The sequence below is a fragment of the Festucalex cinctus genome, chromosome 5 (assembly GCF_051991245.1).
Source record: "Festucalex cinctus isolate MCC-2025b chromosome 5, RoL_Fcin_1.0, whole genome shotgun sequence".
NCBI lineage: Eukaryota > Metazoa > Chordata > Actinopteri > Syngnathiformes > Syngnathidae > Festucalex > Festucalex cinctus.
In genome coordinates, this window is record NC_135415.1 from 7,969,526 (window position 1) to 7,996,402 (window position 26,877).

Consider the following 26,877-nt stretch of genomic DNA (forward strand, 5'->3'; position numbering starts at 1 on the left):
TGCTTTAAGCAGGAAAAACAGGGACATAAACAGGGCTGTAGTTGTCTTCAGAATCCAAGGCCTCAGCATCCTTCATGAAGACTGCGTTTTTGTGGCAACAATTCAATCTACTGTTAAAAAAAAAGAGAAAACTAAACAAGGACAGCAGCCTCTATGGACAGAAAAGTAGGCTGCAAGTCACAGTAGATTCTGTTGATGTTATTGTCATCATAATGTTACCATGTGTGTTTCATGTGTCTGGCAGACAGAATTACCTGCATTTCAGCAACGAGTACAAATGAGCCAGTATCATGATTGTCTTGTCAGAGTTACGTTTATCCATTCAACAGGTGTAATAGATTCACACTTCGCAAACCATAAAGTAGTGCTAACAGCTTTGTATTGTCATGTGAACTTATTGCCCAATTAACAACCTGGTAAATACAAGATTTGTATAACAATAATTAGGCTTACAGATGTGGTTTGATTGACATTGCGTGAACTGTTTTAATTGTGCAATATGTTTATAAACCAAGCTGAAGAAATTCACATATTGTGTATCATTTAATGTCAAAATTTTAGTAATAAAAGCTTTAAATAATACATACATAGTGAATCACATGCAAAGTGTACAGTATTGGCCAGTAGGTGAATTGATTCAGAGGATTTGCTGAATAAATCAACATTTTTACTCACCCATACTTTTCACATAAATTGACCCTTTTCTTCTAATATGTTCGCTGCGTTTTCATAATCTTGATTGTACAGCATACAGAGTATGAGTCTTAAAAAACAAACATTTTCTTCTCGAACGAAACACAAAAAACACCATCAACATTGTTGCGTTCCAGTACGCATATCGTCATCCAAAATCAACAATGTTTTAATTTACTACAGATTTCCCAGCGATGTTGAACTCATTCATGATTACGTATATTGCCCTGTCCCAGAATCTGCATTGCTGGACATTGCACTGCATGACAACATTTAATTAAAACTTAACAAAAAAAAAAGAAAAAAAGTTCTACTAATCTTGTTTGAATTATCAAGATTCACCGGCTCAAAAAAAAAAAAAAAAAAAAAAAGAAGAAAAAAATCTGCACCTTTTTGCATTTACTGCAATTAATAGTGTATTCATTCCTAGCATGACAAAACAATCTCTTCTTTATAATTCTGAATGCTGCTTTTTACTTCCTGCTTGCACTATGAGTGTGTTGAGCAATGTTTTGGATACGTGTGCATTTTATTTCATGAAATCATGACTATGGATTGTATGATAAACAATGACTTATCAGCATGATGTTTGTTGGCTATGGTTCGAAAATAATGGACATTGACATTGACTACAGTAATCAAATATTCTATTCTAACAACTGATTTTTATCAAATATGTATTCTGACATGACTTTTGATGACCCCTGTCTTCCATGTTGCTCTAACTGTTATTGATTGTTTCAGTTTGCTGGCAATATTGCAAATTAATTAATGGACTGCTCCCTCTAAATTGTGGGCTGTTTCAAGGAAAAATGAAAGAAAAAAATAATAATTAAATAGCACTGCATCAGCTCCAAGAGACATGGGCCCACCAGGCATCTGCCCACTATGCCAGATGGCCAGTCCATCCTTGATAACAATGCAAATCACGTTTTTGTTTTGTTTTTTCCTGTTTTGTTGTTGTTGTTTCTTTTAAGTGAGAACTTAAATACAATACACATAGATGGATGGATATGCTTTCACTGAACAGAATTTATAGCATATTGTTCCATAATGTAGCCATAATATTAGGAAGAATACTAACTACGGATGTAAGAAGAGCCATACAATAAAGCATTTCTTGTTACAATAATGATGTTGGATGCACCCCAACTAGTCTAAATATGGCATTCCGATTAATATTGTGTTTGTAGAATATGAGTGAAATAGCAAAATCCTCCCTCTTGTTAGGCTCTGGATTTTGGATCCCAAAAACGCAGACACAAATAAGATTTTAACTCTTTATCGCATAACATCGAGAGGCGTAGCCCAAACTTGACTAGACGAGAAACAATAAGAATGTATGAATCACGAGACGCTTAGCTAACTTGGGCTGTGGAGGTGCACAGGGAAACAGAGGAATAACAGGACTGACATGGATTTATCTGATTGGCCGTTGATCAGATAAAGAGATTAAAGATTCCTCACATCACATAGCGTCTTACCAGTTGAAACTAGATGCTGGTTACATCAGTTCACACTTGACCTCACGGTCATGACCCAAACATAACCCTCGCATGACCCTGGTCAAGACAGTAACCCCCCTTTCCCTTTATTAAAACCATTTGAACCAAAAAACGTGGTGGTTTTGGGAGCTTGGAATGCATTTAATTGCATTTGAATTCATTTCAGTGGATTAGGGTCGTGGTGGTGAAAGTTATTTGAGTTACGAGCTTGGACACAGAACGGATTACTCTCACAAGCGACCACTGAATTGGAAACGGCGGCGCTATGACCCTGTGGTTCCTGCCTCCTCAGTGAGTAAAGAGCGCAGGGAAGGAAGTCATCAGAAAGCTCCAGTCCAGTTTGTTGCTCTTGCACGAATCAGTTTATCCTTCCAGCTCCTCACAAATTCCAGGGATTTTTCTTTTGGGGTTCTTGCCCCCTCCCTTCTCCTGAAAACAGTCTCCCCCTCCTCTTGTCTTGCTTTACTGTTTTTTTGTAACTGTTTCTCAACGAGCACATCCGGGAAAAAGTGTGTCTTCGCCACTGGAAAAAAAATAGATTTTTACACTGTGATGTATATTTCTACATTTTGAGACACGCTCACGTCTTTTGCCCGTTTTCCTTGGATTCAAGAGGACCATCAGGACGCAGTCTGACGGCGTATCCCACTTAAGAAGACGTTTTGAAAAAGTTAAAAACGGATTTTCTGGCTTGAGCAGTCGTGGAGGCATCGATCCTTGCGTATACCTCCAGCCAAGGGAGTGGGTCCACAGCGGATTGCTGCTTTGGATTTACGCGCACAAACCAGCGCGCGCACACGCTGACAACCGACACCGTGGACGTGATTTCTTCACCGACTACAAGTGGATTTAAACCGTGTGTGAGTCGCGACCACAGCGCTGTCTCGCTCCATAAAATATTGCCGCAAATTGAGCCCGGCAGTGGCACATCTCAGCATGCGTCGCCCTATGGAGAACATGTGAAGTAGCAGCAGCATGACTTGCGCCCTGGATTTCCCCCAATCTACATTCCAGTCTCCTATAATATCTTAATGCTGGCCCATTTTGGTTTACAAATATGATGAAATGGCAGCCCCGGAAGAAGGTGAGTTTTTTTTTTTTTTTTTCTCCCACATTCTCCCAATTATGGACATACTGTACATGTCTGACTCACAAGTTGGAGGGCACATTTAAGATGTCAAAAAGCTCCAGAATGGTGAACTTTAACCATGACATAGTTTACATTACTATTCAGTTTTATAGGATTATTACAGATTTTTATTTTTTTCTGACTTTAAAGAAGCAATTCACCAGGAATCAAGTTAGCAGACAGTGGGTAGATGTGCAGGCAAGTCTGCAATGCATTGTCAGCACATCACAGTACAGTGCAGTACAGTAGCCTATACTAATCTTTGAAAATAACTTTTAAAGAGACAATTTAATGACTCTCGTATCCAAATAGATGATACATTTTCCATGTGAAATAATGAAAGGTAAGACGAGTTGCCACCTTTTTCTTAACACATTGAAAGACAAAAAAAAACAAAAAAAACTGCTTCTAAGGAAAAAAACAATGTTGCAGCATTCTTTCATAGCTCACACTCATTGCTATCTACTATGGAAAATATCTCAAATCATCTGGAATGTATAAAAATGTGAAGGCACTGAAATGGTTGTTGTAGATTTTTGCCAGAAGGGGGCGCTTGCCTGACAAGTAGTGGAGAAATTGGGTTTAACATTAAAAAGCTGCTTTTTAGGAAAATACACTCACACACAAAGACAACAGTAACACCATAAATGTATATAGAGGCAGTAATTAATCTATTAAGTTGTGTTTAGAAACATTATATGAACTTTCTCTCCATGTTTTTTTTCTTTTACTCAGTCAGCTGAGACATGCTGCAGCTGATGTTCTTTTGAGCACTCGTGACTAGTGCCAGATGCACAGTATAACTTTACAACTGTGATGGATTATAGGTGATGATTGTTGACTCAATGTGTTTCAACTTATTAGCCCATCCAAATTTATGAAACATCGTTGCTAGTCTCAAATAAAGAGTCATTAATGCGGATGATCTCACATTGAAAGATGAGCTCAAAAACAAGTTTTGGTGGAGAATGTCAAATTATCAGCACAGAATGTAAACGCGGTGTGAGCATGTGGTAATGAAGTCTACAGCTGTGCAGCATATCTGCCAGAATCATCAGTGGGACTCTGAGGACAAAATGCCCTTCCTCAATAAAGTGTCATGTAAGCAATGTGAGGTCCGTGTTTAAATATTAGAACAGTAAATCTACACTTCATATGCAGATTCTTTTCTAAAATTGTGTACTGAGAAAATAGTCCAAGTAACTAATTAGGAAGGAAGGAACATTGTTACATCACTGTTTTGGTGTAATGATAATTAATTGGTGTGGTGTGAGGCTCATACAGGATGAGTTTGTGGCATCTGGTTGTTGAAAATGACAAAGTAATGTATGAAATGGTTACGCAAAACTTACAAATTTTACTTAGCGAAGGTGTTTTATACACACAAATTTCACCAATTATTCAAAAAATTAAGTTAGCTCTACCTTTATAGAATTAGAAAATAAAGAAAAAAAATACAAGCGCAGCTGTGACTTCATTGTTTACGTAATCGTCATCTTTTAAATATAAAGCATATTTTTAACCAGTGTTATGGAACACACAAGATGCCCTGAGAAAGATCAAGCTCTGTAATTTGTCAGATAGCTTCTAAATCATTTTTACAAGAACACTGCATTGCCTCAAAACCAAGAACAAAATGTCCCTTGACCGATAATAAAAATAGAAAACATCTGTTTAAATATGAAATATAAGTCTGTCTATCACACCACTAAGCTGTCCTGTCATGTCATGTATGTGGCGCTAAATTAAACCTACTGTATATCTATCTATAACAGATTCACACAGAGCGAGTCATGCCAATAACGTTCTCTTGTATTGTAAATCTCTCTGGGTGAGACACCCCTGGTCATCCCACATTGTAAACAAAATAGCAGTCTTCAAAACTCGGAATCCCATGACATTCCCATAATGTGTATATGTGGTGTGTTTGCTTGGCTGTGGACAAAATGCTTCTGTTCCAAGGATTTCCGTGAAATTGAAAATAGGATGCTGGAATAAACCTCTCAAGGAAATCTGAATGCAGTGCTTGCTGACATTATTTCTATGGTAACAATCAAGTGACTGTCTGTGGGTGTAGTCCACCTCGAGGATGGATCAGAAATCTAAATGTGTTGGAAACATGAGGCATGAATGAACTAACATATTCTGAAAAGATAATTGGTCCTCCCTCCTTTGGCTGCAACATGTCTGCCCTGCATTAATCAATACTTTCTGCATCAATATCTTTTTTTATGATTGGCTCATCAGCCAGAGTTAAATACAGCAGGTGGAGGCTGACCGTTTATGTAGTGCACTTGTATATTTTGTGTGTAAGATGCTGGGGAATGCCAAATGACCTCCTACTTTGTTGCAATGGCACTGCAGACGGAAAGGAAGCTGACTGAAGGAGGCAGGGAGAGATGGTGCTGGGGTTAAAAGGGCCCTCAAATCAATTAGAGGTGCTGATAGAATCTCCCTAGGTCACATTTCGACTGGAAAAAGTGTTGGAGATGGAGGTTACAAAGTCAACATCACATGAGTCAAGTCTTGAATCCATCACATGAGGGAAATTGAGCTACTTGTGTGGTTGATCTTTGCGTGTGCCTATTAATTGTTAATTAATTGGAAATGCTGTCATTTGGTTAGCAGTTGCCCAGTAATGTTTTTGTGTGGGCAGAACTTTGGTCAGTTTTACTCGGGGTATGTTCAACTTGTGTGTTTTTGGAGCAAATTTGTGTTTGACAATGTAATAGTTTTGTGATTTTATTTCATTTTTGCTCATATTATTATTGAGCCCTGATTGTTTTGCTAAACAACTTTATTGGTTTGTAAATCACAATTTGCCAAATTTAATATTTTTTCAAAAATATATTGGTCAGTTCACGTGAGGGTGTCATTTTTCCTTAATTATTGATCTAAAGTGTTGAAAATGGCTGTTCTCTTTGTTGATGAAATGTTAATAGTTGAAAACAAACAAACAAACAAACAAATTTTTTTTCTCCAAAATATATACTATTGGTCAGTTCACGTGAGGGTGTCATTTCTCCTGAATTATTGATCTAAAGTGTTGAAAATGGCTGTTCTCTTTGTTGATGAAATGTTATTAGTTGAAAACAAACAAACAAACAAATAAACAAAGAAAAAGACGTTTTTGGGATCTCCTGAAAAGTGATGTGTTTGGAGATTTTGGCTTGACGGCAGCGATATATTTTTCGAAGTGGCTATTTTGTTGTGACCGGCAACCTTGGCTTCACCTAGTATGATTTTTACATGAATTGCGTAAGAAGTACAAACACACAAAAAAAAAATCTGGCCCTATAGATGTGTATCAGCATATTATTAGTAGTGGCTCGTGATTCGAGTGGTTGCACCAAAGGTGTGACTTTATTCCTTAGCGTCACAGGTTCAAATGCTGCACTGTACCTATTTATTTATTTATTTATTTATTTATTTATTTATTTATTTATTTTTAACGATGTTTAACATTTCTTGCAACCAGTCGGGGGTTGTAAATGGGCCCTTTTGTTTCACGTCTGTTGAAGAATTGAACAGTTATGCAGTTGGGACTGACACCCTAACGCCCACAGCTGTCCCTTTTCACAAAGCTTTCCATTTGTTTTGTTCTTGAAAATAGGCTGTTATTGGCATTAGCAGCCTATATACATTTCATGACACTGAGATGAAAACACACAGGTCTCAATTAATGCTGATTTTACAACATTGAAGAGGCTCAGAGTTGCTGTTCATAGGCATCACAGTGAGTGGAAGTAAGCTTGTCTTTGGTAACTACTAAGTTGATATGACTTTGTGACGCTAACCGCTAAGCTAAGTGTTCGCAAGGCATCCATCTCTTTGACGGTGATGATGTATGGCGATTGACCAATCGGAGCATTTCACGGCAAAGTAACGCTAGCACTAGCAGTAGAGTTTCCGGTCACGGCAAAATAACCACTGCCTTTAGATTGTTGGACAACCGGTGGTCATCTACGGACATTCATTTCTACTTTGTTTCTGGCTTTGTTTTTAAGCCACAATTTTCATTCGCGTGATTTCAATACATTGTCTGTGACCAAGTCAGAGGAAAGTTTGTTTTTTGTAGTGACCAGATGTGTAATGGTGTCCACACTACTGATATAAGGCCATCGTACCTGTGTGTGGCAGCATGCCACACTCATGTTTCTGAGGTCAGATCCTCTGCAAGCTCACCAACCTTTTCATGAATTATTTATGGACTCCGTGGCCAGTGAAAAAAAGGAGGGCCTTTCCCTGTAGTGCTTCATAGGTCTCTGTGATGTGATGTCTGTGCCAGTGGCACCAAATCAGTTTGGGAATACATGATACTGCAGTCAAAGCAAAGGTATCAAAAGGTGCTGGAAGAGAGTAGTAAGTGGGTAAGGAAGTCAGCAGAAGTCATTTAGAGCTGAGACAAAGGTTCTCTATCTACCAAGATGAACTGCTTTTGGTATATAATGTTAGTGTTTTAGCCCCTATCCTTCTTTCAGTTTTATCTAAATTGGAGTACCGAAATCTATTGCCTCTATGTTTACACTAATGCACACATTGGACTGCAAGGTAACTGTGATTTTTCTAGAGCCACCAAATGTTCCCAAGCTTAAACGTCAAATGTCAAGGTTACTAAAGCAGTGCCTTTCAGGCAAATACTGTACTCAAATGATACACCCTTGTACAATTAAAAAATTAAAGCTTAATTATCTTGGAATGTAGCATTAAAAGCAGTGCAGGAAATTTGGATTTGAAAGCACAGTGGAGAAGGGTGGATGCTATGGAAAAGATACATTATATATCGAAAATATGGATTGGGAGTTTAGGAGTGAAAGGATGAGGGACATAAATGATTGATACCAATAGCACTTGTCGTGTGTGTGTTTTTATGCACTACACCGTATTTATGGCTTAGCATGTCAAGAGGAATTGGATGTGACTACTGGCATCACGGGGTATAAAAAATGTAGTGGTGCGCGGGGTGGGTAAGGTAAGCAGGAGGGAACTGCGACTCAGCAATCCATCTGAAATGTTAGTGCCCGGCTCGTGGTGCTGTTAATCCCGAGTCCGTTTCTCCCGTTGGGAAAACTGGACAGTGATGGAAGACGATGGGAGGCGCTGCCTCGAGTACAAGGCCAATGCACATTAGTTTGCAGTACACACAAAAATGCAGGTTTTTGCCAGGTTAGGTACTCTTGAGAGGCTGGCGTCAAAATACACCAGCAGAAACAATGGATGCAATTGTGACTGGGCCCATCCTGGTCTCATTAATCCTCATTCTTTGGAGCTGTATCTCACACAATGTGTGTAGAGATGGATTTTTGGATCGCGAGTAGTAAATGTGAAAATTGATTTTATGTGTGGAACCATCTATTTCCATGCTCTCTTCCAAGCCTGAGAGCACCCATTTCTGATTTACCACAGTGTTACCACAGTTTTCTTTTACCCTCCAGTGCCCCTGTTCGAGCAAATGCTACTATGTTTGAGTTTATCGAGGTCATTGTTCCACGGGTGTGGTCAGCTGCTCAGGAGGTGCCGGCCTCTCAGAGCCTCCATGAGGAATAAAAAACAAGACCTGACTTGATGGACCACATCAATAGGAAAACATTTCCTTGGTCTCTGAGGTGGAACTGACTTCTACTTGATTCCTTTCACTGGTTAAGCTCCTGTGGTGTGAACTCGGCCTTGCATATACTGTTGCGAGTCAGAATTTCATACACAAGTTGGATTGAAATTTATTCGAAAAAGGGCTGTCAATGGCACTTGAGACATATCCCTTCAACGTACGTCCCAAAAACACACATACTTTTCCCTGTTTCACAGCATTTATCAGTGTAGAGTTGCCAAAACCACAGTCCTACATTCTTTTATAATTCCTACTGGACTTAGTCCAGTTGGCGGGGTACAGCATCGGCTCAGTCCTCAGGCCTTGCAGCTGTCTCCAAGTGATGTTGTGTTGGATGTTGTGATGACTGCTAGAATGCTCTTCGAGAGTCTATGATCCAGTTTGGATTGAGACGTGAAAAGCACTGCTAATACCACCCTGCCACCAACTGACGCCCACTAATTCCATCGCTTCTTTTGTCAGAGAAAGGATTCGTAAGCCCTGTTTTGAAGGCTGAACAAGTGTGACCCTTGCAAAGTTATAGCCACACATTTATTTTCTACGTTGGCATCTCTGTGTTCGACATCGAGCTCTTGATTAGATTAGAAATATTTACTGAAGATGAAGAAATAGGTCAGTTTGGTCAGTGTATGAATAGAACAAAAGATCACTTTGAGCCTTGAGCTCCCTTTCAAGCAGTTATGAAGGAACGTTTTTTTTTCTTTTTTGCATTCAGACAGTGTAGCAGACACACACTCTGGACTCACGGAGTATGTCTTCAAGGGTCACAGAAACAACCAAGCCTGGAGCGAATTGTTTTAGTTCCCAGTACCCACCCTGAGTGATCTAGAGCGGCTTTGCCTTAATTTTCATTCCAGCGTGGCTAGGTTTGTTTTTTTATTTTCAACTACTTGCTATAAAATCCTGCTGAAAAAAATGTCTCAGAGGAGACTTCTCTGTTTCACCCAGTTCTTTCTTTCTTTCTTTCTTTCTTTCTTTCTTTCTTTCTTTCTTTCTTTCTTTCTTTCTTTCTTTCTTTCTTTCTTTCTTTCTTTCTTTCTTCAGCAGTTGTTCATTCAAGTTTGAATGTATACTTTTGAGGCATATGAAACTTGTGTTTATGACTGTGAAGCTATATGAGCCAAGAGCCCTTCCATATTCTCTGTGGGTTTGTCTCCTATGGGAGATTCACGATTGCATTTCTGCTAACAAGGCAGGCAGGCAGGCAGGCTGTGACTGACAAGCAGGCTGAGAGTAACGAGGACTGAAGAACAAACCAAACTGTGGTCCACCCCCATGCTTCGCTGTCTCAAATCATTTCATACCTTCCATCATTTCATTCGTACCACAGGTTTAGTTGCAGCCCAATAAAGCCATAGTAATCTTCAATGCGCACTCGGTGCTTCTTGTGTGGCATATTAAGTTCGGCTGACATGTAAATGTGTAGTGACTGAGAATATATATGAGAAACGTGTTAAAATCGTTTTTTTTTTAATTTATTTTTATTTTTTATTTTTTTTAAAGCGAGTTGCCGCTGAACATAGCGGCACATTGCAGTGTTTGCTGGAGGAGCTACTGTATCTTCTCGTCTTTAAACCTTTTGATGCCATTTCAACCTCGAAAAGCATATCACCGAACTATGAATACACCTGTTACAATGCCCCAGGATATCACGCCTTTGACAACAGAGATTATTTTTCACTCAGAGGCGTCGGTAACTCTTAGGCCATCTGACCTTTCTACTGGAAATGCATTTATAGTGCTTGCCTCTATCTTTTTTCGCCCCCTTGACCACATTTTGAGTTTATTTGCTTTTTCTGAAGCATGCATTTTGGGATGTGACTTGGACCTTAAGTCCTAAATGACCCTTCTGACTTACTTTGCATTAAGCCACAGTTTGTACACAAATGTGAAAAATCTGTCCTCTTGTTTTGCTTTGCCGGTGCATCATAAAATGGCTTTTTTGTGTGTTTGCCTTGAAGATGGTTGCCTTGACAAGTGAGCAATATCTTGGTGCCTGATAGTATGTGATGGATGGCAAGTGCAACGTTATCATCCATCTGAGAAACTGAAATACTGTACCAAAAGCGTTATATAAGGGAAGTACCATTTACCTTCTATCTTAGTGTCTGACATTTCCCTTTTCCAACACTTCTTCCTTGGTCTTTATTGTTGTGACTTGAGGTCAGAGACCATGTGAAACATTAAAGCCCATATTGTTCAGCAATTTGCCGAGTGCTCAAATTACCACTGCGAAATCTGGAACATGAACAGCTTTTTAAGTATTTGATTATCTTATACCAGTTTTAGTGGTGGCATGTAATGCTACATTAATGCAAGGAATGCATTTATTGCCATGTAATTTTGTTGCCTTCACCACCTGTCGATGAGCGCAGATGAAGTCATGCTATACAGAACGTGTTCAGTGGTGGTCTCTCTTCTGCGGGTAGATGTGGTGTGCACTCAGTTCAGCTGTTTCAATAAAGGCTATTATAAAAAAAAGAATACATAATCACTCTGTGGAAAAAAAACACCACAATTTGGCACACAGTCAAATAAATGCTTCAGGTGTGAAATTGCCGTCCCAAGTTATATTTGGGAGCACATGTTGTGACCCTCCTCTTCATTTTCCCATTAACAATGTTGTCCCTGTTGTAATGAAGACTGGCATTGTTACCACCACCAAGAGGGTTGTATTATCATCTTTGCTTATTTGTGTGCAGGATTTTACCAATTAGGCTCTTAACCCATTTCCACTAAACCTTTTGTGGAAGGGCGTGTACAGGCCAAGGAACGGCCTATTACATTTTGGTGAGGAACTTTCCACTTTTGTGAACACTGCAAACCCCTGCTACATTTACAGTATACAAGGAATCCTCGAGTTCAGGCGCACTCGACCTAAGGCGTTTTGACTTTACAACGGTTACGCCCAGTCCGCCATTTTGGCCCCATCTGCAATTTTGGCACCTCGTCCACCATATAGCCTGCAGTGTTTTCCCCTCGTCCGCTATTTAGCCCTTAGCTAGTGCTAGCACTTGTGTCCTTGTGGGAGTATCTTTTTTGCCCACTTTTTTTTCCTACATCAAGGCCCCAAAGAAGAAGAAAGCTCCATCTTCTATCAATGTTGGTCCAGCCAATAGAAAAGCAATTACAATGGAAACGAAGATAAACATCATAAAAAGATCGCAGAAAGGAGAGACTTGGGCTTCAGTCAGACTGTCGTACAGCATCTTATTATTTTTAAAAATTTTATTTTAATGTATTTTAGATTTTTTTTAATGCAAATTATTTTGATGTAAATATTGACTTTAATGGGGAAATTCGACGAAAGTCGAAATTCGAGTTACATCGCTATTGTAGGAAGGTAACTCCGACTCGAGGACTTCCTGTACAGGCAAGTCCAAGTTTATGCTTATGCTTTTTCTGCTTTCAGTGTTGTACCATGTTGTGCTGCAACCTGTCACTGTGGTCAATTGGAAAATATGCTTTGTAAAAAAAATAAAATAAAAATAAAAAAAGGTTGAAGAAAAGAAAAAGATGAGCAAGAAGAAGAAGAGCCAGAGAAGGCACCTTATTAATCAACATTAAAAGTACAGTACAGTACAGTACAGGTTTTTTTTTTTTTTTTTTTTTGTACTGAAGTAGCAGTTGTTTGGAGCATTACCTAACAGTGTTAATTTCGGTTAGCCCGTTTATAGTGTTAGCATTAAGCTACTGGACTTTTGTTTTATGGTTCAGTTGATCATTCTAATATTTAAATGTGAAATGTTTAATTTTCTTTTGTTTTGTGTCTGTTTCACAATAAACTTAAACAGGGAAAGACAGACAAACAGCTTGAAGCAAGCACGCTGAATCTAAAATGCTTTGCATCTTATTTGGAGATGTACAAGAACACGCATGCATACACGTACACTCCACCACCATTTAGTATTGTGGGGTTGCTTCACTTCGCTGATACTGAACGCATCTCATTTACGGATGTTGAGCAGTTTTACAGTGCTCGTCATTCGTTTGGCATACTCATGCAGACTTTTTTCTTTTTTTTTAATTTAAATCCAAGTGTGACTGAATCGCCTCGTCAGACTCGAGCCAACAGCAGGAACATCAAACAGTTGAAACTTCTGAAAGTCCTCCTTTTGTTGTAGTGCAGACAACAGTGACTGTATTATTCATAGCTTTGTAATGAACACCTGGAGCTCACTTTTGTGGTCTTAAAACTCCTCTGAATTCCCATTCATTATAAGATATGTATTTGAAGCTGTTGCACATTTGCCTATTCAGATGTTTTCCCCTCAGTTCTCCATCATCCATCCATCCTATCCCACAATTTCATTTTCTCTCCAATGCTGTGCTGCTGCTATGCCCATGCTAGTGAAGCAGCGCCTGAGGGAGTGCAGGTGGAGGCAGCCAGGATGGTGGCTCCTCTGAAGCACATATGCATGAGAGCACCCGTGGGAGCTGAGTTGGCTGCCACACCACTCAGAAGATTCATAAAAATACATGTACTTCTTGGAATTTACCATTTATACATTACATTTATGGAGAATGTACCAATTTTAAGCCAAACATTATGTTATTGTAAATAAAGCCATATTTTTAAGACTGGCTTACGAATGCAACCCACGAAATCATAAAATTAATGGTGACAACCTTCAGTTCCTACTGTGGGTGCACCGATCACAATTTTCTGACCGATCTTTAAAAAGCCTGACCTACCAATCTCGATTTTTGCTGAGCTCAATTTGTCTTTATAAGGAACAGCATACACCTTCAATGTTCCAATCGTGCCTTATAATAAAACACTGAACAAAACCTTTGAAACATGAAAATGAAAGGCTATAATCGTCATCTCGCAGCACAAGAAGACAGTGGCTGACTTTTTCCAGACCTCTGCGGAGGGAGTTGAGATCGGTTATATTTTAAGGGATCAGCCAATCAAAGATCCCCCAAAATTAAAGAAATCTGGGCTGATACTGATTGATTGTTGCACCCCTATTTCTAATCATTTTGTGGTCTTGTTGCCTTCATTGTCTTCATGGCAACTTGAGTGCAAAACCATACCTGAGATTCTCAAGACATTTGCCTCTGGGAAAATAAATTCTGACAATGCCGACACATTAAATTTCTAATCAGAGAAGAACTGCGTGATGTGGCAATTGGTGTGATGGCTGGCTGTGAGATGGCTCTCATCAAGCACTATATTTCCACATCAGGAATAATAATTAGGAGCTAAAAAATGTAAGACTGCTTCGGCTGTGGCTCTTTGTTATCGTGATGTTTTTGTACATGTGACACAGATTTGTCTATCTTGGGACTCTTGCATGGACCGGTGTCTTGACAGCTAATGACAATGAGCCTGTGGACCTTTTTGTCTAGCCCCTATTTCCATACAGACAGACTCATTTATTTTCCTGCCTATGTTTGGGTCCTACGCTGTAAATAAAGCTATTGTAACAGTTGTGCCACAGTTAGTTGTCCTCAGGAAAATAACATAGAAAAAATAGAAAAGACAAATGTTCTACAAATTTTCTGTTCATTCGGTGACCTCCATTTTTGACATTAGCTCTGATGCACATGCTTCATTGTCTCAATCAGAGTGCCTATTTAAGTGCTTTCCTATTTGGGAAATTAGAGTCAAATGATCTTGTTTAAGTATCCACCTCCTCTTGGCTTGTGTGATGGTGAGTCCCAGAGGGGTTTTTGAGAAGATCTGATCCGTTGGTTGTTGAGAAGAGGAGGAATTATAAAACCTGATTAAAATATGGTTTGGCTTAATTAAGATTTTTTTTCCTTCTCTCTCATTCCATCTATCTATGTGTAATCAAATTACAGATGGTAATTTTGCTGTTACCAAGAAAAGGAAATGTAACTGGTCCCTTGAGAGGGAGGGGGTTTATGGTGGGATGTGATACTCCTCCCAGCTGCCCACCCAACTCCTCCTCCACCCACTGGTCTCATCTTCTCCAAGTGGTGTTCAGGGGTTAACAGATGTCCGAGCAATCAAAAAGCTTTGTCCGTTGCATTCGTCATTGTTTGAAATAGATCTTGAGCTACACAGTCTGTTTCTGTTGGTCAGGGTGAGGTTTACACTAATGTACATAGGGTTAATGATTGGCTGATTGGATCATTTCAGCTGTTTTTCACAAGCTGTCAAAGTCAAATGTAAAAAGTACAAAAACAGTACCTTCAGCTATTTTTCCATCAAAGTTCTCTTATTGCACTGCCCCTATAAAGCTCACCTCAGCTCTACTTGCTATTGGCTCCTTTCCGTTGACAAAATGAGGTACCACAAGCCTCTATTTCCACTACCTGTGTTCCAGCCTGTGTTCCAAGTTTGGTAAAGTGAGAGCAAATGGTTGATAAACTGTAAACTGAGTTTCCTAATCTTTATTGAGCCAAGGCACACATTTATATAAGAAAACTCTCACCGGACACAAATTGTCTAAACCACTGAAATGGGGTATATGCCACGGAAGAGGCGGGACTGTTTTTTGCACAACAGTTTGTTTCCGGTTCGGTTTGCGATGTGTGGGCTGCGTCAAAAATACTTGTGCTTCCGACTTTGTGCCCCTGGGTTGCGCGTTTGCAACCCGGACCGGAAATAAACTGATGTGCAAAATCACGTCCCGCCTCTTCCGTGGCATATACCCCATTATGATGATCTCATCTCTATGTACGTTCTCAAGTTATTTTACTGTCTGACATTTAATGGAAGCACATTTAGCTGTTCTGTATGTCACTATATGTCACTGGCATAGATTGACTACAAAGCCTGAAACATTACTCCAAAAGTCAGTCTATGTACATCAGAAACAGAGCTGCTTTTAAGCAACTTCATTTTGCTTGATATGTTTCTGTCAGCAGGCAACAGTTCATATGCCAAATTGAACATGAATTGCATTATGCTTTTGTTAAAAAGAGGACAGTTGGGGGCTCTGTCATCAAATAGCGTAGCAGATCTCTGGCAATGGACTGAGAAAGTATTTCAGCTGCGTGTGGACCTCCGACTTAATTATGACCAGATGGCAGAGGACCTCTTATATTAGTTTCTGTCGTTCTTCCTCCCACCGCTTCTGGTCTGTCTGCTTCCTCCAGCTCCTTTGTCTTTCTTTTAAAGTTTTCCAAGTGGTGAAAACTTCTTCGGGCTGACACCCTCTTTTCTTTCTGCTTGTTGAACATCTGAGAGGCTCTTGCATAGCGCTGATTGGAAAGATCAATAGCTGCTCTTCAGCTGCAGCCGCCATAAGAGGACTTAAAGGCCAAAAATGCAATTTAAGCATTTTTTTTCTCCTCAGAGATGATACTCATATTAGTGTCAACATCTTGCTGTCCCATCTGATATCTTCCTTTTTGTGCTCTCGCTGTCTAAATTCAAGCACATCATCTTTCCTCATCTACCTCCGCATATCGTCTGTGCTCCATCTTTGTGCTGGTGTCTCCGAGGAAGAAACAGCCTTTAGCTGTAAATTGGCCCATTTCTCACATTTCATTTTTGAAAAGTTGCAGCAGGTAGAGATAAGTCGGGGGGAACCTGCTAGCCCAGCACATTAGTAGAACAGAATTCATTAGCGCACCTGCTTCCTTGATCGAGGAGAATGACAGTTTTCCTCTGGCAGAAATGTTGTTTTTCTCTATTGCATTTCAAGCCCTTCAACATTTGTACACAAACAGCTTCATATTGTGGTGGTGAAAGGAAACTGGAACAAGCAGTTAACACAGACCATTTTCCAGCAGGCTCAGTGGTTTCCTAAGTGAAGAAAAATCTCAGGACGCTTCAATTTTTCTGCAAATGTGTTAAGTCCATAAAAGCATAAAATTAGATATCTGTGAAGCATAAAATTAATTCTGAGACCTTTATATAAGGTCAAAGGATATTTTCAAACTAAACCATTAGCTTCATGTTTGACATACAATGCTAATGCACGATGGGAATTGTGGAATTACGGTGGCCTGTCACACATGATTCCATCTTCGGAGCCTCTCTTGGTCTCACGGGAACCATTATGAATTTAACATATTGTTGTGGTGCATGCATACAACATTTTTTAAAAAACGGTGGTCGCAGTGGATTTTGCTGTTGCAGTCATTTTTCTGATGCATTTTTTTTTTCTTTCACCACTTTTTCGTGGTTGGAGATTAGTGGGAGGAGAAGTGCAGCAGCCAATTGCAGTTTTATCTTAGTCCTACCATAGACTCCTCGCTGTCTGCAGCCCTCTCCACAGCCCAATTTGTCACGTGATCATTCATTGAGATTGGTGTCATTTTTAGTGGGGGCTGATGCCCTTAAAGAGGAGTCGGTTGCAACGGAGATGAAAAGAGAAAATGCAGATGATCCTTAATCTCTTTTGAGCTGTCTCACCTCCTCTTGCCATTCCTTGCCTCTTTATCTCTGATCCCTTTTGCTTTCATTCAAGGTCCCATTGACCTCTCAAATTTTCTACCCCTTGAATATTTTTCTCCCTATTACAGTTTAACATCCACCATTTTGAACTTTGTTCTCCACACTTTGTCCTTAAATGCATTTTTGACACGCCACCTAAACCGTGTAAATATGTAGGCCAATCTGGGCTTTTATTAGATTGTGTACCACAATTATTATTACAAGACTCCCTCTCTAGTGCGAACCTAGATTAAATCTCATTTCTTCCCATTGGATAATTGAAAAACCTTCCAACTGGTTACAGTCACGTCTGTTCTGATCTCCACAAAACTCTGCGCCCCACTCCCGAAAAACTGAAATGCAGTTTTTAAATGGTAGCCAGTCAAAAGACTCTCTGGGAGAGCCGAGCGTTGGGAAATGAGGTTAAGTGTGCTGACTGACCGACCTTCAATATCGCGACGCCCTCCATATCAGAATCTGACAGCCCGCAAGAGTGTGCAAAGAAAGGCTCGGAGTGGTGTAATTGCAAATTCACTTGGAAACCAGAAAGTAGAGGAAGCATTAAGGGTTCCGGCCTGCCTGGTTTTCATGCATGGAAGATATGAGATCACCGTTCTAGCTCTTAGCTGCCCTTCTACCCAATAAATCACGGTCACAGTGCATACACCTAATCCCTAATTCAGACTGGATGGTGGGAGAACATTTTTAACTGCGCTTGGAGAAACTATCAGCACAGAGCTGATAATTATACATTTGGTATTTTTACTGCTATTTCAGATCTTCAGAAGAGTGTCTGTGGGGCGCAATTTTTTCTCAATTCAATATCTGATCTTGTGTTGTTACTCGAGGATAGTTGAGCAGAATGTGTCAAGACTCTTTGGAAACAAAGTCTTCCGTGTTGCCTCTGGACATGTTCCCCCATCAAGAAGCTAATTTTATGCAACCCTCATCACGCCTTCAGAACAGGGAAAGAGATTTTATCTTTTGGAGGGTGCCTAAATGAGACGGGGAAATTGACTGGAAACTTTTGCTATCATAAAAGCAAGCCGTATACCATCATGAGAACATGTTTTTGTCTTCATGATCACTCACTCCCATTTATTATTTTTCCAAAAGCATATATCTGGCTGTTTGCTTCTCCATTTCACTGGGAGACTGCAAGATATGAGCATGTGAATGAAAGAGAATGTGAATTTACGCTTCATCTGAGAATAATATATACATTTGGATGTATGTGTGTTTCTCCCAGAGCTTCTTGAGAATAACAGTACATTTTGTTGCAGCAGCCTTCATTTTCTTGCATTTTCCACACCATTATTTCTCTGTCAAATATCTTTCTGAGGCACTATTATTACGCACTGCTGCTGTTTGGTTTAAACACATACTTCTACTTCCTACCTTAACCTTGACATGTCTGTTGACATTATTTTTCCAGGATGTTTTCTTTGGGCAAAAACACACACACAAAAAAAGCTATTCTCATCCTGCCTCCTCAATCCTTGTCGTTTCCCCTCTTTCATGCCATCACATGACACCACAAGGATGGTAAGTTTGTGCCAAGGCTTCAGAAATGTGCTGCACAATGGCACCGTGTCAAAAAGCAGCAGGCTGAATATTAGCCCTGCATGTTTTAGCAAATGTTTACAGATTCTTTTTATTCAAATTAGCCCAGAATCTTGGCTGCTGAGCCAGAGGGTGCAGGGAGTGCTCCAAAGTGGACACCTGCTCCATTAACCTCACATGATGTGCTTGTGTGTAATCACTTGAAAAATGAAAACTGCCAGGGAGGGAATTTAAATGTGCGTTTGCACGATTTATGTTTGTGTCCATTTTCGTGCTCGTAGTCCAAGAGAGCATGAAAGAGAGAACTGATGGAAGGATATAGGCTCTTTCAGCAATACTGTATATTAGTTAGGGGTGGGAACCTATGGGTACCTCACGATACGATACGATATGCGATACGAGGCTCACGATAACGATTATCTCGCGATATGATGATCCTGCGATTATCGATATATTGGTCAGGAAATAAGTCCACGATAATGACGATAAATCTACTCAAGACATAAACTGAGGTTTTTTCAATGACAAAATAGTTTATTTTCATACCATCACAGAAAAAAAACATATTAAAACTGGTGTCTTCTTCAGAGTGAGTAATTTAGTGCATTTTTTTTTAAAAGAAATACAAATGTCTTCTCAACAGAGAACTTTCTGTGAACAAATTTTTGTCTTTCTTAAACACGACTGTCATACAACATGCCAGTCAGTTACATAGTCAATTGTTTCATTTTATAAATTTTGAATTAAATTTAAATTAAATTTTAGATATTAAATCAATATTAACATTGCTCAGAAATTGTGTGCTTCAAAAAGTAGAAAGATATGTTTTAAAACTAACATTGACGATATAAGACACATTTTTCATAGAAACGTATCCAAAACTGGGTCACTTGCTGGACAGCTAAATGTCACAAGTAAAAGTAAGCTCATGCTTTTCTTTAAAATAAAAAAAGAAAAAGAAAAGTAAAAGAGCAGCACGTATGATTTGAGGTCCCAATCACTGATGGAATGCGTGGAAATAAAAAAATAGATGTCCATCTGTTGTTGACTCGCTGTTAAGACCTACTCGTTGTGACGACTCAAATGCATTAGTTTAGCCCTGATCTCCTCTTACAAAGTTGGAATTCTTTTTCTCAGTGAAATGACCGGTTATTTTACCTGGTTGTCTTCAGTCGTGGTCTGGCTATTTGCACGTGTTCGTTTCTCCCTTCGTTTTGTTAGCGAGCCTCCGCTCTCGTGTGTTAGTTTGCCATTACTCATTTCTTGTTGCACTAGTGTAGTTTGGAAGTTCGGGAGAGTGTCCCACCATTCGGGAGCTTTAGCTGAGCTCCGTTTCATTTTGTCACTATCACAGCGTTGCGTTTTTCATGTCGTATTGCCCCCACAAACTCACCGAGCAAGACATCTCCCTCGTGCCCCTGACGCCTAACGAAATCACGTAGCGAAAACCATCATTCACAACTACGCTATACGGGTGGAAATCGATTGCAAATATACACAGAGATGCTGTGCGTGATCAACTTTGCCCTTGGAAATTTAAATTAGCAGACAGAGAGAGAATTAGCTCTTACCTTTAGCAAGTCTAGTCCTGAATGATGCCGCTCTAAGTGGCTGTCATATTCGTCATGTTTCCAGTGTAGCTATTGTGAGACAGTTCTTGCATCCACCCAAGTCCATCTTTTCTCTATTCCATTTGATAAAATCCGAAATGTATCCATTCCACACGATCAATATATCCACATCTGACTGCAGCCGGCGTTTTGTTTACTTGGGTCTTCTTCGGCTGAAGACTGCCGCACATTTCCCCGCCACTCTTATGAGGCGCTCCCTCTAGCGGCCCGCCAAGTAATTGCGCAATAAGGAACAATGGAGCCGTTACAGCGGCTATATTGATACTTGGCATAGGCATATCGATAACCCATCGTGAGAGAAAATATCGCGATGTATTGCCGTATCGAGATATCATCACACCCCTAATATTAGTTGTTATATCAAGCTTCATTTAATAAAACAGAAATCTAAATCCAAGCAGCACGTCGTGGACAAACATAGACTTTATGCTGCATTGTATATATTTTAAGTACCTCTTTTGATGCTTGACTAATTGCTGGTCACATGTACCTAAAATATACAGTCGGTTTGCCATGATCGCAAAATTGTTAGAGCAACAAAGAAAACAAAATGTCATTACCTTTTATAGAAAACCCCACAAATTTTTGTTTTTGTTTGTTTAAACATCCTTTGCACGGAATCCCAGCATATGCTGCTTTTATGACTTCACATATTCAGCTGGCTCTTTGCCTCTCAGACCTTGCTTGGTCTGTGGTCCTCTCTCATCTGTCTGCAACCTTGGTCTAAAGCCATGACGACGGGGCCTTCTCTCTGCCAACGCTCTCACAGTGAATTGGGAGAATGAGAATTTTTCCTTTGGCTTATTTTGCGTGTCTATGTTGACTGTTCTGTTTGGAATCTTCTTGTATTCTTGGTATGGTGTTTCGTATGTTTTTTTTTTTCCGCATGGGATTTCTTTGTGTAATTTCACTAGGAAAGAACACGTGTCTGCAGATCTGTGTCATCACTGTCTCCAGACTAATTCTCAGCTGAATAGCTATCACATGAGTCGCGTATTGAATGTTTAATGCTGGTGGATGTAGAAGATTGCCGTGTACTTGTCCTGATTAAATATTTAGTGGCGTCTGACGGATGCGTACGGACACTGCTCAGTGTGAAGTGTGGGAATGTAACTGTTTCAGCTGTCTTATTTGCTTGGGACTCGTGCGCAACTGGGACGGCAACAGAGAAGAACGGTGGGAGACATAGACTGGGAGGTGAGAGAGGAGGTTATATTTAGCCATGTCCTTTCAAATGTACCCTATTTCAACGCTTTATGGGACACGCCTGCCTCTGAGGACCTGGTTTGTCCTTTTTATGGTGGACACCAGACGCCGCTAAAACAGATTTAAATCACATGTCAGCAGACAACTGGGAGACTTGTATTTGGTAGTTTACTTGCTGGATAAAGCAAATCCTGCCAATTTCAGAACACTGCTAAATGGACTATACATTTGCCAAAAAATGTGTTTCCAGCTACAGTTATTGTTCTTCAAAGGAAAGATACTGAAGGTCGTTGAATTTCCATCTGGAAAATCCAGCAAGGCATCATATCAAAGGCTGGCTTGGATTCATGTTTGAAAATCAAAGTGGCAATCAAAAAACTAAATAGGTCCCAAATCCATTACCTGTCGTCTTGTCTGCAGTTTAGAAAGATGAGTATATTTTGCAGGCCTGCCTAGAGATGTTCTATGCTCTGACTGTTCAACGTAAGAGTTAATTAATGTGGAAAATCTATTTTCGGCTCTGTGGCTGCCTAGTACAGCAATTGCTTTCATGTTTTTTCCATGTGGATTACAAAGATCTTAAGCTACTTTTAGCATTGGCAACAGAGCAGATTTAGACAGCTCTGTTGCAATAAGACTAGGATACAAAAGTGTATTTTAATATGGACCCCTTCAGCTGGAAGGCTTTGCATTAAAAACAGTATCTCGCTACTTGGTTGATACTGGCTTGAACATGGCTTGAAACTGTAATGCTGTGATGTGGTACTGAAGGCAAGTAGAGAGCAAATGTTGCAGTGTCTAAACTAAAAGCTGGACAACCTGTAACATAAGTTATAACAATAAGGACAAGTAACCCTGACAATGAACGAATGATCCAACAAGACTGAACACAAAATATTAGTCTAAATCCACTAAACTAATGAGATTATAAAACACAGGTGGGTAGTTGATGAGGTCCAGGTATGGATTGGCACTTAATGATGAGAAGCATGGGACAGACAGACGTTACAGACAACCGCAAAGATTTTAAAAGCAAGCAGTAAGAAGTCCGAAAGCAGGAAAAAAAAAAAAAAATCAACAATACAGAAGGGAACTGTGACATTTACAGATCTGGCTCGCGCAGGCTGTTTTGTTCTAAGAGGCTGACAATATACAGCGATGAATTCTTTTGAGCAATACTTTCAGAGATGAAATAAAAACCAGACAGGCCATCAGTGGCTGAAAACCAAAGCGACCACAAAACTTGCTTATTTCGTCATTTCAGTGGGGTGATGCCACTGAAGTTAGTGAGAACATACAAACTTTTCTTGCCAACCTATTTCTTTTTATAAGTACCCAACTCTGAAATGACAAGTCTTCATGATATGAAAATAAAACACAGACTATTGAAATGATACACTCCCATTTAGGTTTGAGCAGATTTTGGTTTAAAGAAGACATATTACAAATGAGAAAGAATTACAGTGCACTTAACACCCCACAGTCTTGTCTCATGAAAATGATCGATTCGCCACACCTCCCACACTTACTGCAGAATCAATGCAGAGCGCTTTTGCTGCCATGATGGCCGGAAGCGAAGCTAAGGGATTGAACCTGGCAAGAGGTTTCGGTTTGCAGAAGCAGCGACCAGAGTGTAGAAAAATTAAGTACCCTTGAAAACAATAAAAGATTTTCACTCATAGTGGCAGAACTTCATGCACTTGTCAGTTGGTCTGCGGATCTGTTTGCCTTGAAACTTGGCACATCTTCACCCAAAATCGTTGCCAGTCATTGGCTGAGAAACTGGGAATGGCTCCCTCATGCACTCATTTTCAGAAATAGTCAGATTACAAAATATTGACTTGGTTACTGTTCCCTGCTCAAACATCCAAACTCACATCCACATGGGGGAAGACAGTCCAACTGTGACCCCCCTCTAAACATCCGCAGTCTTGCCTCTGGAGAGATAAAGAGACGAGAGGTAGTCCAGATGGGAAGTATGCCCTCTGGTCTAGTCAGGAAGACAAAAGTAGCACATCTGACTGAGCCCGTCTGCTTTCTGCTTTGCTGTCATGTTGGACGGCCCACAAAAGGATGTTGAGGATTGATCAGAGGAGGAGAAGACCTCCACAGGAAAGCCCCTAGAAGCTGCAGCAACTTTTAGAGTCCACTGTCAAATCTGCTTCAGAAAAGCTCAGGGGATGAAAGTAGAGTCCGTTGGTGTGATCTGTGCCTCAGCTAAAGTCATGCCACATGATCTAAGGAGATGTTTGGATCACTATTCTGGCAGTCTCCCATTAAATTGTGGCTGGATTGTGTTTATATCATTGTAAAACTGTAACCGTTGCTTCAGTATATTCAAATATAAATTGTGTGCTGTGTAACTGTGGAAGATAATAGAAATAATTTGAATTTGGACTTGTGGCCTTGCACAAAATACATTCACGACTGTCTGTGGATTCTTTACAAACTCCCTGCGGTTTGTGGTTGCACCATTATGTTATTGTCATTGTGTGGTACTTTCACTCTGTTTGTTCAGTGTAGCGTTCAAGTTGTTCAGTCGCTGCTTTTCATTAACTGGACCGCACTAAGAACCCAGAACGCTGTTTAAAAAGAGCTGCTAGAGGTAAGATCCTACAGGCAGTGCACAATTTGCTTAAACTTTGAGTGGAAATATGCTTATTATGTCCTGGTTCTGTCCAGTAAATGGCTTATCTGCCAAAAGGTGATTGTGGTGATTTGTTTCTTTTGTTTAAAGTTTTGGACAGGTAGCCCAATAAAAATGTGGGTACGTTAAAAAAAAAAGTAGGCTGACATGTTTGATTTTTTTTTCCTCAACAGATTTATTCAATCAGATGAGTTTATTAGCAGGTTTTGGGTTGGATTATGTGGGTCGTCTTGGGTGCAGTGTTGAAAGTCATCAGCAGGACTCGTAACTTGTTGCACACCAACACTTTCTGTACTCGTTTCAGACTCGTTTTTTTTTTTTTTTTTTTTTTTTTTTTTTTTTTTTTTGGTTTGTAGTCATGTTTTAGCCACAGTTTGGGGCACCTTGCTAAAAGGATGAAGGCAGGATACGAAGTTAAGGTGCGAAGGAAGCCTTATGTGTGCTTTCATGGTTTGGTGGTTTAGCTATAATCCGATTGAATGCACTTGAGATGGATTTGGTGGGGCGAGGGGGGTGGCAATCAAGTTTGGCAATTGGCAGACAACCAGTGCACTCACACCTGCCACCATTTCATCTCCGTCTTTTAGCTGATTACAGGCTACAATTAAAAATTCTAATTATATCTGATTCTCTATCATGCAGGATTTGTGCAGATTATTAGATTTTATTCATTTTTTGCTTTGGCTCACATTCCTTTCACATCTAGAATCTGCCAGCTCGATATCGCAGACTGATTCCGCCCACACACCTTCATGCGTGAACACGGCACGCTTGGCTTTTGGTCAGTGCAATTGTGTAATATTGTCGGGTGAGAACAGGCCGGTGTTCTGGGAGTCCGTCACATTGACGCCTCTTATTGAAGACCACTGATGAATATTTACAAGCTGCATTCCCCGTAAAGAAACACATTAGCAACAGATTTAGAACACCATGTCATTGACTTTGTTGAAGTTTACCCAATCAAAATGCAAGCAGGACTCCGAAGTGGTAAAAAGAAGGATGACTTTTTCAAATAAAAGGCAGGAATCCAATGTTGGAATAAATGAGTGGCAAAAGCAATCCTCTAAAGCAATCTATAGTAGCCCATCCAACCATGAAGGAGCATACAATAGCCTGAGCAGTTTCCTCTCAGCATTAGCGGTCTTGTGTGGGATGCTGTATAATCTACCTGCCAGATTAAGATGACATGGTCATTGTCTAGAAGAGAGAATTGAATTATGGTGTGTGAAGGGGCTTTAAATAAGATTATAGGGAAAGCGCTCATCCAGTGTGCGAGTGATGTGCAAAGTCAGGGGCTTGGCGACGCGCACACACATACACACACACCTGCTCACGCATTCAGAGGGTTTAAACTGTTTTGCATACTCTTAATCACCACAACACAATAGATGGAGATGAACCTTTGCAAATACACAAACATTGTGCTGACTGCAAAGAGGTTCACCCACATTTTTTGCATCTAAAGCACACTTAGCAGTATACATTTATTTATTCATAGGGTTCTCTTATTTCACCTGTCATTTTTACCGCCTTGACTTGCAAGAGTTCTCAAACCCAACTACTGTGTATGGGCTAATCCTCAGGACGTCTGTGATTATTTTAACAACTCTGCAGTACACTACACATGTATCTGCTCTGTTTAACCACAGATAATCTCCTAACAAAGGAGTAAATTCTCAAGATCTTCCCTCTCCATATTTACACTTAACCTCTCTCTCCTTCAATGTTCCTCCTCAGGCGACATGCACTGATATTGTCCGCATTCCATGCAAATTTCTATTGTCAGCGTGGGTGCCTGTGTGCGATGTGATCAGTTCAATTCGAGTGGATGCAGTTATCGCGGAGCATGATGTGTGTGTTTGTGTGTTTTCCCTGTGGGAAAATATGTGGCTCTGCAGCAGCGTGCGTGTATTTTATCGCCATTGATCATCAGATGATAGAATACACATGCTTGAACAATAGCTATGGTATCAATGGATCATAAATGTCTTCAGTGTTTTATATCAGATCAGTGTGTGTATACACAAGTTGAGGGTGACTGGATTAGAATTAGCAGATGGAGCGTATTTACATTAGCCACCGGGGTGCTAACACAGACGGAATCATTCTGCTGTGCAGAGCTGCCACCAGGTTGCTTCTCACTGGGGAAGAGCCAGGCCGGGACAGCCGGTCTGGAAATTAGTGGGGGGTATGAAGTCTGGACTGGTCCAGAGTCCAGCCTGTCCTGTCTAAGGTGATTAAGATCATCAGTGTTAAGTGGTAACATTTGGCTCAGTGGCTATCAGAGGTGTCTCCATAAAGACCATACTCATCTAAAAACAAAATTGACACCAAGACGACACCAAACAATTGATGCACATTTAGCTTGCCTTTGTGGGGCTTCAACAGGATGTTGAGCTTGTAATTGCAACAGAGATATGACAGACTGGAAGAGTCACAGAAAAGGAACTGAAAAGAAATAAAAAACACCTGTAGAGGTTTTGACGTTCATCTCTTTGTAAGGGGATAACAAGCTGTGCAAAAATGTACTGAAACA

At 40.1% G+C, this 26,877-nt stretch overlaps 1 protein-coding gene across 3 annotated transcripts in view; it reads left to right on the forward strand.

Moving 5' to 3' along the window:
- Nucleotides 1–26,877, forward strand: part of LOC144018846 (tetratricopeptide repeat protein 28-like) — a 245,474-nt gene that overhangs the window by 72,610 nt on the left and 145,987 nt on the right. Inside the window, exon 1 of one of the 3 annotated variants that reach the window (XM_077521447.1) lies at nucleotides 2,511–3,282. The exons of the other annotated variants lie outside the window; for them this stretch is intronic. Within the exon in view, the coding sequence (XP_077377573.1) occupies nucleotides 3,256–3,282 (27 nt within the window). The 5' untranslated portion in view covers nucleotides 2,511–3,255. Of the gene's footprint in view, nucleotides 1–2,510; nucleotides 3,283–26,877 lie in introns of those variants that run through there. 3 annotated transcript variants of the gene reach the window in all.